Source organism: Cervus canadensis, chromosome 1, assembly GCF_019320065.1.
Source record: "Cervus canadensis isolate Bull #8, Minnesota chromosome 1, ASM1932006v1, whole genome shotgun sequence".
Lineage (NCBI taxonomy): Eukaryota > Metazoa > Chordata > Mammalia > Artiodactyla > Cervidae > Cervus > Cervus canadensis.
Window position 1 is genome coordinate 35,915,833 of NC_057386.1, and position 13,534 is coordinate 35,929,366.

Consider the following 13,534-nt stretch of genomic DNA (forward strand, 5'->3'; position numbering starts at 1 on the left):
TGCTCCGGGAGTGATGTGTGTATGTGTGTCTTCGGGGTACAGGAGTGTGTAGAGAAGGTTATGTCCCAGGTCACAGGACTATGTCTCGGTGGGCACATATGGGGTTCATATCCGCCACGGGGCCGGGGAGTCTGCAGGAGCAAACAGCTTGTGTCCTTGAGGATGCACTGGTCGCCCCCACATCCCTCACTCTTCCCTCTAAAGCATACAGATGGAGCACCCACCGAGTGCCAGACTGTATCCTAGGCCCACAGACCGGGGACCCCTGCCTCCTCCTTGGCCTCTTTAGTCCCCACAGAGGGCAGAGGGATCTTTTTTTAAAATCGCATCCAACGCAGTCACTACCCTACTCAGACCCTTCCTCTGGCTTTCGAGATTTCCTGGTTTCTGTCCATAAAGACCCCCAGGGCCAAGCCCTGAATCCCAGCCAGGAAGTGGCTCTCTGTCATGCACTGTGTGACCTTTCATCACCTCCTCTGAAACTCTTACTCAGCGATCAGGAGCTTAAATGCCACCTCCTCCAGGAAGCCATCCCTGAGACCAGGCACAGTGAATGACTGTGCTTTCTCTTCGAGGTTGGAACTATGCTTGCCATCAGGTACCTCTCACACATGGACACCCCACTCCAAGGACATTGGCCTCCTTGCTCTTCCTCAGACAGCGTGATCACTGTCTTATCTGGCTGCATTGGGTCTTAGTTGTGGCACACGGAATCTTTGTTTGAGTCATGTGGGATCTTTCATTGCAGGATCTTCAGCTCATGGACTCTACTTGTGGCACGTGGTCTTATTTGCTCAGCAGTATGTGGGATCTTGGTTCCCTGACCAGGGATGGAACCCATGTCCCCTGCATAGCCAGGTGGTTCCTTAACCACTGGACCACCAGGGAAGTCCCTGGGCTTCACTCTTGATTCCTCTTAGACAACTGTAATTTTTTTCTCCACTGCATGTACCACTTGACATGCCATCTGTTAATTCCCAGCTATCTTGTTTGTTGCTTCTGTCCCACTTGAAGTTAAACTTCACTGAAGCAGGGACTTTGTCTTTTTGGTTTGCTGCTTTGTCTCCTGTCACCTAGCACCATGCCTGGGCATATACAGCAAGTGCTCAATTGAGCTTTTTGTCGCGTGAATGAATGGCTCTGGGTTCCCTGGCTACTTCCCAGCCTCTGAGCCCCAGTCTCCTTGCTGCTCAGAGCATGGTCTCCTGCTCTTATGTCCTTCAGATTCTAAGATCCTGGAAGGCCAGGTCTGGAAGAACTGAGACCAAAGTAACTTGCATGTTAGCAATATTCCCTCTAGGAAGTGGTATGGAGGATGGGGTGGGGTGGGATTGAGGTGTGAGCCTGGGGGTGTGTGGCAGGTATGGAGGAAATAGTGGGGAAGGAAAGTGGAGGGCTGGATCTGGACTTTTTAAGGATTTAGGTTTGGTGACCTCACTCAGCTGTGGGGAGATCAGGGAGGAGATGTCTGAATTGTCCTCTAGCAGCCAAGGAGAGGGAGGTGTGTTCCTGGCAGAAGGCACAGCCGGTCTGAAGGGCTGGCAGCACAAGAGAGTCTGCAGTTTGGGACTTGCGGCCAGAATGGAGAGTAAGTGGGGTTAGGTTCGGGGGTTAAGGATGTGCAAAAGGGAAACGATGGGTGATAAGGAGGGCTGCTGGGCTTCTGGCCTGGGAGAACTGGGAGGATGGTGGCACTCGTCTCTGTGATGGGGACAAAGGAAGAAGAGCAGACTTGAGGGAAATGCTGAGCTGAATTGGAACCGAGTTGCCGGGGAGCACCAAGGGGAGGAGGCAGCTGGCTGGAAGGAGTTGGGCTGGAGGCGTGGACCTGGTACGGAGGATGAGGAGGGGCAGGGGGAGGAGAGAGGGCCTGGAGGACCTCAGCAGGAGGCGCTGAGGATGTGCCGAGGGCTGCTGGGCTGAATTAGGCGCAGAGCCCACCTCAGTGGCTGGGGCCTCCCTGGGGATGGTGGGAGGGGGCGTTGTCACAGCAGGCATCCTCCAGCATGACTTGGCACCAGACGCCTGGGCCTCCCCCAAGGGGACTGAGTCATCCTAGGCGGAGGCGGGAGCCGTGGAGGCCACCCGTTGCCAGGGCCATCCAGACACTTGTCAGGAACATAAACACAGCTCCTGTGAGGCAGCCCAGGGATACCAAGGCCATCTTCTATGTCTGGTCCCAGGGGACCAGACCACCTCCTTAGAGCTTTCCCTTCTGGCCTGTCCCCTGGCAACCAGGGCCATGACTTGTCTTGCCTAGATGGTAGCTGGGCCCCTGCTCAACCTGGCTCTGAGGTTCCTAGCGGCCTTCCAGAATTCAGGGTGAGGTCTGAAGACATTCATCCCAGGCGAGGTTGCTTGAATCAGTGTGGATGAGAACAAGATATGCCTGCTGTGTCCTCTTCTGGGCCTCCTCTGAGGGACCCATGTGATGAGGTTCATCTTGAAGAGATTTGGTCTTGTGGGGTCTGGAGCCAGGGTCTGCATCCCCTGTGTGCTGTGGGCTAAGTCCCTTCAGTTATGTCCGACTCTGCAACCCCATGGACTGTAGCCTGCCAGGGTCCTCTGTCATGGCATTTTCCAGGGAAGAATACTGGAGTGCATTGCCATGCCCTCCTCCCGGGCATCTTCCTGACTCAGGGATTGAACCCAAGTCTCTTATGTCTCCTTCATTGGCAGGCCTCCTGGGAAGCCCCCTGCATCCCTTAGGAGCAGCGAGATACCTGGGAATGAGGTGGGGATGAGGGACATAGCCTGGAAGGAGAAGTCTGAGCTGGGTAATGTGCCAGGCCATCTTGGAGCCAGGGGTAGATATGGGGCTGTACTTTGTGGGCTTTTTTGTTTGTCTTTGTTTTTTTAAGAGTAACTTTTTTTTTTTTTCTTTTTTGTCTGCACTGGGTCAGTGCTGCTACATGTGAGCTTTCTCTAGTTGCAGCAAGCAGAGGCTACTCCCTAGTTGTGTGCATGAGCTTCTCTTGTTGCAGAGCACAGGTGCGCGGGCTTCAGTAGTTGTGGTACACAGGACTAGTTGCCTTGAGGCGTGGCATCTTCCCCGACCAGGGCTGGAACCTGTGTCCCTTGCATTGGCAGGCGGATTCTCAACCACTGGACCACCAGGGAAGTCCTTGAGGCTGCACTTTGTATGCACAACAAGGCTCTCTCTCTCGGTGGCTATGATATAAACGTATCCTAGCCCCACATCGCTCAGGCACCATCTGCTCCAATGTCCACAGTCTCATCCACTTCCTCCCATAGCCCTGGGAGGTGACAGGATAGGGGCTATCTATCCTATTCACATGTGAGCATGCTGAGGCTCCAAAAGTTCAATCAAGTGTCCAGGGCAACATAGTCCCAGTCTGGGAGGACAGCTGGGGATCGCTCTTCTCAGTGAGGAAGGGCCTGAGCCTGGCCATTCTCAGCTGCAGGACCAAGCTGGTCCCTAGGAGGCTCCCCATGCCTGTAGAAGTCCTTGCTCTGCCCTGGGCCTGGCTGTCAGCCTGTCTGTCCTTCTTTTTTGCCCATGTGGCTCCTAGCCACAGTTTCTATACAGTGTCAGTTTCTATACAGTGTCTATGGAGGTTTCAGCTTGGGCAGGGCCCTGAGAAACGCCCTGGGTGAGCTCCCAGAGAGGGGTGGGTCCTGCCCAAGACATACAGCCCAGCCCAGCAGGCAGCCCCGGGCTGGGGGACAGGTGACTGCATGGGAATATGGGAAGTTCCAACTTGACTTTCTGAGATCAGGTTCCCATGGTGCCCAGCGGGTGCAGGGCCCACCCCCCTCCCCCATCCTGGGGCACGGGTACACAAAGACCTCAAGACATACAGTGCACATGAACACGCTTAGCCACCGCATGCAGACCACAGCCACAGATTTTTGTTTCCAGGCAGACGGGCTCCTGTGTGCGGAACCCCCTCCACCCCCCACCCCCCGACACATACACACTGTCACCCGAGCTGACAGCCCCGCTCGCACATATTCTCTCACTTGACACACACCCTCACACACAGGGCGCCAGGCCCTGTCGCCTGGACACAGGCAGGAACCTGGGGCCTCCCCGGGGCGCCTCCCGCATAGCTGTGCTTAGTCACCTGAATCTGATCCAGGCGGGAGGGAGTGTGGAGGGCCTGACGTCAGCTCTCACAGCTGCCTCTGCCGCCCGCGCCTCCATCTGGGCCACCGCGTGTCCCAGGCAATTACAACAACAGCAACACAACAACTCAGTTTTACGGGGCTCCGTTAGGGGCGGGCCTGGTTCTGAGCCCGGTAAGGGCGTGCCTTCCTTAACTCCTCCCAGCCACCTGGGCAGTGATACTGCTGCTAACCCCACTCTGCGGATGGGGAAAACCCAGGCACAGAGGTGGGTCACCTGCCCGTGGATGCGCACACCGTCAGGAAGGGGCGTTGGCCTGGCAGCCTGGCTTCAGAGCCTGTGTCCTAAACCAGGGAACAAGGCAAAGTGGAGCAGGAAGGGTCTGCCCTGACCTGAGGTGTGACCCCAGACCCACCCCTGTCCCTTGCTGGGCCCTACTTTCCTCATCTGAGAAAAAAAGGGGAGAGTTGAAGGAAACTGGCCTGTGGCCAGGGTGATAGCTTTGGGGAAAATCATATGCAAATTTGATGGGCTAGGCAGCCTGTGGCCTCTGCCTGTGATGGTTCTCAGTCCCCTGGGTTCCTGCTGGGGACCAGAGGACAAGAGCTCCAGACACTGCCATCTGTTCCCTGCTGTGGGCTGGGGTCTTAAGCTTCTTGGGGTTCCCTCTCTCCTCTCTGCTTTCCCATCTGTGTAATGGGGCCAGGACTATAATGATCACTATGGCAAATATTTATTGAACTCCTACTATGCCTCAGGGACTGCTGCAGAGGCTAGTGGTCTTATGGAGATGAGGCAGACAAGAACCTTAATCTGCGGAGTTTATGTGGGAGAAAAAGAACCTACAGAGTGAGGGGGAAGGATGGCAGGGTGGGCCAGGCTTGGAGGGTTCCTTTTAGCCCTGGCTTCTTCCTTCTTGCAACCATCTGGTTCCTAAAGCCTTTCTGATGCTCTAATCCCATTCCATCTCCTCCAGGGAGGCCTCCATGATGCTCCAGCCCTACTTACTTCCTCACCTACTTCAAAGAAGCCTTCCCAATGTTTTAGTCCATTTGCCACTCTAACCTCCTCCAGGGAGGCCTCCCTGATGCTCACATTCCCCTCACTCCTTTAGGTCCAGTGTCCATATCTTTTCCTGTTGCCAGTCTAGATTCCCTTCCCCCTTCCTTTCTGCATGCCAACATCAGCTCCACCAGGCTACCACTCATTCAATACTTTGGGTGTCAAACACAGGGGTTCTGGACCATGCCCTTACCCACAATCCATTTCCAAGTCTTGTTGTGGCCTTGGGAATCTGGGAAGGTCCTGCATCTATAGTACAGATGGGAAGACTGAGGCTCAGAGTTGGGAAGGAGCTGCCCTGGGTAGGTTGGAGGCAGGACTGGAACCCAGCCCAGGCTCCAGTGGACTCCAGCGAGCCCAGCCTCCTTGACATCTGTCAAAGCAAGGTGATGGGGGGATAAGGAATGAGATAAAGACCATGTTCTCGAAATTGTTCTGTGGTAACGGTGCAAGTTACCACCAGACAGGAAGGGCAGAGGGTCAGGAGTCCACTTGCTTCCTTTTCCGGAGAAGATACTGAGTCTGGTCTAGGAAGGGGGAGGGGCACTGAGTGGGGTGAGGCCTGTGCTCAGCCCTGGGCAGAGATGGAGTCCCAGCCTGAGTGTCCGGGTTCAGCTCGGGGTCAGGGTTCAGCCCAGGGATGTGGTTGAATGTGAGGGCTGGGACTGGACACTGGACATTGGTTTGGGCCTTGCTGGGGGCTCAGACTGCAGTAGGACCAGGAGGCAAGGCCAGGCCAGGGGAGCACCTCAACCTGAACAGATGAGGTGAACATTTTGGCCACATGAATAAACTGGAAGGAAAAACCAGGAGAAATAAGTGCAGTAAAGTCTCTCTTCACTGTCATCAGAGCAGCAGCCACCTCCTCTAATGGACCCTGTCCTGGGCTGCAGGCTCTGCTGGGGCAGGGAAGGGAGCGATGGGAGACTTGCCCTGTGGCCCTGGAGAAGCCTCCCTGGATAAGGTGCCAGGGTGGGAGAGGCTGGAGCCCCAGGGAAATCTTCCTGGAAGCAGCGACAGGGGTGGAGGGGGGGACCTGAAGCATCAGGAGCTCAGCTCGGCTTCAGGCAGCGCAGCGGTGGCGTTGGCAGCCTTGGAATGCTCTGCTGTCAAGGGGTGGAGCTGTGAGTCACTGGGCTGTCTGCTGGATGGGGGCCCGAGCTGACCCTGGGTTCTGTTTCTGCCAGTGCTGCGAGGCCTCCAGTTCTGCCCATGTCTGTCTGTTCTGACTCCAGAATATCAAATTCTCCCTGCTTCCCTGTAAAGCCAGCAAGGCTGATGTGCCTGTTTTACAGATGGGAATACTGAGGTCTAGAGGGCAGGTGTGCAGCAGAGCCAGATGAGTTGCTGGAATTCCTTTTTTTTTTAAAACACTGTATTTTTGGCTGTGCTGGGTCTTCACTGCTGCGCGGGCTATTGTCTAGTGGCAGCGCACAGGCTTCTCAATGCGGTGGCTTCTCCTGTAGAGCATAGGCTCTAGGGCCCCGGGCTTCAGTAGTTGCTGTTCCCAGGTTCTAGAGCGCAGGCTCAACCTCAGTAGTTGTGGCTCATGGGCTTAGTTGCTCCACGGCATGTGGGTCCTCCCAGATCAGGGATCGAACCTGTGTCTCCTGCATTGGCAAGCGGATTCTTTTCCACTGAGCCAGCAGGGAAGCCCCCTGGCATTCCTTTAGTGAAGAGGGAGACCTCAGTTTGGATGCTGGCGACCCAGGCAGAGGGAACAGCAGGGCAAAGGCATGGAGGTGGGACTCACAATTTGTGGCTATGGTGGGGGTGGGGCCTGGGAATCTGACCTTGCTCGGTGGCCGGGACTGGAGCCTTCTCTGCCCTCTTAGGTTCCCCATAAGGCTGCACTGAGGACCCCCTTGACTGTGGCAATGGAGGGGGGCCCGGCGGTCTGCTGCCAGGACCCTCGGGCTGAGCTGGTGGAGAGAGTGGCAGCCATTGATGTGACCCACTTGGAGGAGACGGATGGCAGCCCGGAGCCTCCCAGGAACTGTGTGGACCCTCCGTCACGGGCCAGAGCAGCCTCCATGATCCCCGGCGTTGCTTCAAGACACCCTGCAACCCGGCCCAGCCTCTCGACAAGGAAGTTCTCCCTGCAGGAACGGCCAGCGGGGAGCTGCCTGGAGGCCCAGGCTGGGCCTTATGCCACAGGGCCTGCCAGTCACATCTCCCCCCGGGCCTGGCGCAGGCCCACCATTGAGTCCCACCACGTGGCCATCTCGGACGCAGAGGTTGGTGGAGCAGAGCTAGGGGGTGCCCATGAGCTTCTCAGCAGTCCTCAGTGAAGACCCTTCGTTGTTCTACCCCTGCCACACTGCTGTCCAGACGTTGGTGTGCATACCCCCAGAGCCGAGGAACTCACTATCTCTCTGTGTTGCCTCTTCCCACCCAGGGGAGCTCCATCTGAGCCAGTTGCTTTCCTCCTATTAGTCCCACCATTCCCACTCCCAGTCGAAGCCTAGGAAATAGGTCCCTCCCTTATTCCCCAAGAAGTCCATTTAGAGATTCGAAGATAGACAGTGTGTTCTCCTGTCCCCCAAGTCTTCCCCAGCTTGAGCCCCCAACTTCTAATCCTGCCTCATAGAGTCTGCTGTGACTCACAAACTGCCAGCCTGCTCCCAGCCTCTGGGCTCCCACTGGCTCTGTCTTTGCATCTTAGATCTAAAGTGAACCTAAGTACTGAGCAACCTGCAGATTTTAGAGGCCGAGCCAGGTCCCCTGTCCAAAGGTTGTCCTCATCTTTCTTGTCTATGCAGTCTCCTCATTCAGCTGCTTCCAGAAGTACTTGCTCATGGGTTTCTCACATCAGGATCTCCCAGCCCCCTGTATCCAGGTGGAAATTAGTGCATTTTCCCACCGCTTCTCAGGGAGCAAAGCACAGGCAAATTTCACCATTCACATCTCCAAACATTATCCAAGTCTTGTAGCTTTCGGTATCACTTTTGGTGTTGGCACCACCTCACTTCCCCATCTAAACTTGACATGTTGATGAGGCCCGGGGCCTGAGGGTGAGGGGCCTGGGGCCAGGATTGGGCCCTGCAAGTGCACCTGGAGTGCTGCTTCTGGCTCAAGCTCTACCTGATGGCCCTTCTCTTCCCCCACCAGGACTGCGTACAGCTGAACCAGTATAAGCTGCAGAGTGAGATTGGCAAGGTAGGCCTGGGGGCAGGCCAAGAGCAGGGGGAACTTGTCTTGGGGGTTTGTGGATCCAGCCTGTCTGGATCCTCCACAATCCCTCTCCTCCTCCGGGAATGTGAGGCTGAGCCAAGAAAGTCCTACCCTGGATGTGAGGGAAGTTTTGTCCTTTACAGGGGATGGGAGATAATTCTTGATTCCTGACTCCCTGGAGTTTGATATGTTTATTTACTTATTGACTGTCCTGGGTCTTCCTTGCTACATGGGCTTTCTTTAGTCACGTTGAGCAGGGGCTACTTTTTGTTGCAGTGCATGGGCTTCTAATTGCAGTGGCTTTTCTTGATATCAAGTATGGATCTAGGCTCATGGGCTTCAGTAGTTGCGGCTCACAGGCTCCAGAGTGTGGGCCCAGTAGTTGTGGTACATGGGCTTAGTTGCCCCATGGCATGTGGAATCTTCCTAGACCAAGGATCGAACCCTTGTCCCCTGCATTGGCAGGTGGGTTCTTAACCACTGAACCCCTGGGGAAGTTCTCCTCAGAGTTTTTGATGGAGGGGACTGGGGAAGGCATAGAGCTGTGCTGAGCCCAGCAGGGGCAGTGACCTGGGAATGGAGCCCTCCCTTCCTGCCTGAAATTTATGCCCACAGGTCACTGGGGTTGAGATGGGATGTGGGAGGAGATGGGGGGAATGAGCAGCTCAGGCTCCCCTCCTCCTCTCCCCCTAGTCTTGGGGGAGGCTGCCCTATCCAGCAGGGGCTGACCTGTGCCTCTTTGCAGGGTGCCTACGGTGTGGTGAGGCTGGCCTACAATGAAAGTGAAGATAGACACTATGTAAGTCTGGGGAAAGGAGGGAGGTGTCGCCTACACTGGGCCCTAGAAGATTGGGGGGTGGTCAGAAGCTGTGCCAAGACGGTGGACAAGGCTGCCTGTGAAGGGAGTAATCTCCCTGTCCTTAGTGGAATGCAAAGGGAATGAGCTTCTGGACCCTGGGAATATGCAAGCCAACGCTGGATGCCTCCGAGGGGAGAGCTCCAGAAAGGGTTGTTGTGGGAAACAGGGGTAAGGCCTAAGGTTCAGTCATGGCCACCTCCTAACTCAGTGTGACTGCAGCCGGTCCACATGCTCAGGGCCGTGTGCCCATGAGCCTTTCTGGACTTCAGTTCACATGTAACCAATCTGTTCTAATCTCTGGTGGCATCACGTCAGTGACATCTCTGCCCCTCCCTCCTCAGGCCATGAAAGTTCTTTCCAAGAAGAAGTTACTGAAGCAGTACGGCTTCCCACGTGCGTATCTGTCTGGTCCTGTGCGTGGGAGCTCCTGGCCTGGGGACGAGGGGGAGACCTCAGAGGCTAGCTTTGTTAGGACTAGGGGGTGGACAGGGAGCGAGTGAGCAAAGGCCTGGTGGTGGGACTGTGCTTGGTGGGTTGAGGCCAAGGCCAAGGTCTTGCAAGATTCTTGCTTAAGGCTGGCTGCAGGGCTGCGGTGAGGCCCGGCCTCCTGTGACACGCTGGACTGTCGTTCCTGATCACAGGTCGGCCTCCCCCCAGAGGGTCCCAGGCTGCCCAGGGAGGCCCAGCCAAGCAGCTGCTGCCCCTGGAGCGGGTGTACCAGGAGATTGCCATCCTGAAGAAGCTGGACCACGTGAATGTGGTCAAGCTGATCGAGGTAGGTGGCGAGTCGGTGAGGCCTATGGAGTAGCCCTCGGTGCAGGGGGCACCTGGCATAGACCCAGGGATTTTGCCAAGGGAGGTGTGCCAAGGGCAGGGCCAGAATTGGGATAGGGATGGCCAGGAGGCTTCTGGGGCCAGTTGAGGCTGCTCTGGGATGTTCTCAGGTTCCCATAGTGGGAGACGAGCTGCTCCAGAGGCAAGAAGTGAGCCCCATGGCGAAGGGGAGAGGGGCAGGGGGCTGTGTGGTGGACCAGGGTCAGGGGCCAGTGGTTTCTGAGGCCTCATCAGCCTCGTGGTAGCACAGGTCCTGCTCCATCATCTGGGGTGGTTGCAGAGCACACAGTGGTCCTGGGGCTGGCAAGCACCCCTACCCCATGCCTCCCCAAGTCCCACCGCCGTGTCTGCTCCTTCTCACCAGGTCTTGGATGACCCAGCTGAGGACAATCTCTATTTGGGTGAGTGACCCAGCTCATCCCCAAAGTAGCTTACTTGGGTGGGTCCAAAGGCTCCCCAGGGACACACTTGACCTTCAGATGGGCTTTGTGAAATGAACTGACCTACTAGGGACAAAGAGGAAAGACATGTTCTCAAGTCCCAGATTCTCTCCTCAGCCCTGCTGAGCCAGACTCAGGATATCCAGTTAGAGTCAACCAGTGTTCCCAAACCCCAACGCCACTGGTTGGAGAGACAGTGGATCAGGCAGATACAAGAAGTAGGCTATGTGATGTGGATTCCCAGGCCCTAGCTGATAACTCTGTGCCTCAGTTTCCTCACCTGTAAAATGGGGATGGTAATGGTATCTACATCATAGGGTTGATGTGAGAAGTAAATGAGTTATTACATGCAAGACACATTAGCTATTATTGTTAGTAACAGTAATACTGATGTTGTTACTTAAGTCCCTGGTGCTTGATTCAGGGTTGGGCTTAGAGGCTTTCAGGGAATGGGCCAGAAGGAACACAGGCTTAGGAGTTAGAGACCAAGGCTTTAGCCTCCACTCCCTCTCCTACCTGCCCCTTCTCTAAGACTCAGTTTCCCCTGTTAAAGGCATTCATGCTGATGCTCCTCACTCGGCACCTAAGGTTCCAGTGAGGCAAGTTCATAGTAGACCCACTCTCAGCCATTTATCTCCTCTGATACCCTGGGACCCCTCTCCTGTCTCTCCCTCAAGTATACCTGGATGCCTGCCCCCTCTCCCACCCTCCAGAAGGGGCAGGGATCTTGGCATTGGCTGTGTTTTCAGCCTGGCTGCAACTTACCTACTCTTCTTTTCTCCTTTCTTTCAGTGTTTGACCTCCTGAGAAAGGGGTGAGTTACCCATCGCGTTCAGGCAGGCCAGGTCTTCCTTTCCCTCCCCGTATCCCTAGTCCTAGGGTCAGCTACTCTAGTGAAAGAAAGAGGCCCAGGCTCTGTCCTTAGGGAGCTGTGGTCTGGGTTTGGGGGTGGGGTGGGGGAAATGGATGGGAAATAAGAGACCAAGAAGGTGATTCTTTGAAGGCTGATGGGGTCAGTGAGGCTGGAATAGTCAGGGAGGCCTCAGGAAGAGGGGATGGATTTCCAGCCAGGCCTTGAAGAATTGGAAGAAGATTTTGATGCCGGAGCGAGAGAAGAAAGGAAAAGTAGAAAGATGAAACTCAACTCTCACCTGTATTCAAATCACAAAAGAGTTCTTTCAGTTTTACACATTTTGTGAGTTAGGTAGTTGGGACTTCATTCACTCCCTTTTTACAAGAGGGGAAGCTGAGGTTCAGAGAGGGTAAGTGGCTTGCCCAAAGGCACACAGTGAGTCGCTGATGAAATCTAGGGTTCTAACTCATGTCTGCCTTGTCTAACCTTCTCAGGGTATGTACGGAGCAGCTGACGTGGAGTAGTGGGTGCAGGGCTGGGTGGACTGGGCTCCTTAACCGCTAAGGTCTTGAATATAGGCTGTGACTTGTCTCTCTGTCTGGGAGGCCCTAAGACCGGTTCCGGCAAGAGGCAGGGAATGTGTCCTTTAAGACTCAGGGAAAAAAAAAAAAGACTCAGGGGCTTTCAGCATTTTTTATCTCTGTTCCAAGTAAGAAATAAAGTTTTACATTGCCATTCATATCTGTGATTGAAACCAAAGTTTTCTAAAACAGCATATATCCTTATTACATGTGATATACTCTAGTAAATAGGACTTTATTAGGAAAAAAAAGGAAAAGCAGTAGCCACCCACTACATGGATTTCATGACCTTCTTTGTCCTGGACCTACAGTTTGAGAAACAGAGCTGTAAATGGAATCTTTGCAACTGTCTGATTGTTGATAATTAAGTTCTTAGAAGAAGGCATACCAAGCCAACCAGAAGTAAGATAAAGCTAATTTGAAATTGTAACGATTGAAAAGGGATATGTGCATCTATGTGTATTTTCAAATTTTCTTTATATGAGAGAAAAAGCTACTATCTTGTGTTCCAGGGACCCATTCGAGCTTAGAGGGCTCCTGAAATGTCCCAAGGAGTTTGTAGGGCCCAGTGAAGGGGAACTTGCCATCTGCTTTTGCTCATCCTAATTCCAGCTAAACATCCCGCCCTCCCGACAGGCCGGTCATGGAAGTACCCTGCGACAAGCCCTTCCCCGAGGAGCAAGCTCGCCTCTACCTGAGGGACATCATCCTGGGCCTTGAGTACTGTGAGTGAGGGGCTGCCTGCCTCCCTGGGCTGGGGACCCGAGAGGGGGACACAGGAGGGGCTGGAGCCCAGGGTGGGCCGGCTCTGAGCCGTTCCTGTCAGTCAGTGCTGATCTGCCAATCATCTTTAGCTGGGGGCGGGTCAATTGGCCTGTGGGCGGGGCCGAAACCTCCTGAACAGGTAGGGCAGCGGCAGATTTCACTGGGCATGCGCCAGGTCCTTCGGGGCGGGGCCGGCTTATTACCGCATAGGTGGATGTTCTTCCTCTCACAGGGCATCAAGAGCTGTGGGAAGGCGTTTGTGTCCAGCTGCTCCAGGAAGAGTCAGTCCTGGCATGGGACGGGTGGGTGGTAGCTGGGTGGGTTTACTGTGAGGCACCCTAAGGTGATGGAGAGCTCAGGAGGGAGGATGTTAGCTTAGCCTCTGTCTGCAATTCATTTATTCATTCATTTATCCATTTATGAGCACCTAGTAAGTGCCAGTTGGGGGCATGTGGATGCCAAAGACCCAGAAGAGATCTCAAGGATCTCGCAGCCTGGTGGGAGAGACAGGAACCTGAGCAGCGCCTGCCAAGACTGGGGAGGCACAGGAGCTGTTGGAGCACTAAGGGACCAAGGGAGGCTTCCTGGAGGAGACCACTTATGAACAGGGTTCTGAAGGACGAATAGGAGTTCACTGGCCAGTTTGAGGCATGGTGGGAGGGTGTACCGCATGGCAGCGGCATAGAGGGGAGTAGGCATGTACTATCTGAGGAGGAGGAATTCAGTTTGGTTGAGTCCAACCAGGGAGCCAGGGATGGGGAAAGATGATGCTGGAAGCACTGTCCTGGTCACACCTTGAGGGCTGGGATTGTCAGTGCAGAGGACTTTCATGATTTTATCCTGTCAGCTCTGTGAGACCCAGAGGGCTTCAAGCAG

At 54.9% G+C, this 13,534-nt stretch overlaps 1 protein-coding gene across 1 annotated transcript in view; it reads left to right on the forward strand.

Moving 5' to 3' along the window:
• The window catches only part of CAMKK1 (calcium/calmodulin dependent protein kinase kinase 1), a 28,776-nt gene that overhangs the window by 889 nt on the left and 14,353 nt on the right, over positions 1-13,534 (forward strand). The window contains exons 2-9 of the mRNA XM_043477794.1: positions 6,988-7,389; positions 8,264-8,311; positions 9,072-9,125; positions 9,527-9,578; positions 9,827-9,960; positions 10,384-10,420; positions 11,252-11,273; positions 12,530-12,618. Coding sequence (XP_043333729.1) covers positions 7,030-7,389; positions 8,264-8,311; positions 9,072-9,125; positions 9,527-9,578; positions 9,827-9,960; positions 10,384-10,420; positions 11,252-11,273; positions 12,530-12,618 — 796 coding nt within the window. The 5' untranslated portion in view covers positions 6,988-7,029. The remainder of the gene's footprint in view (positions 1-6,987; positions 7,390-8,263; positions 8,312-9,071; positions 9,126-9,526; positions 9,579-9,826; positions 9,961-10,383; positions 10,421-11,251; positions 11,274-12,529; positions 12,619-13,534) is intronic.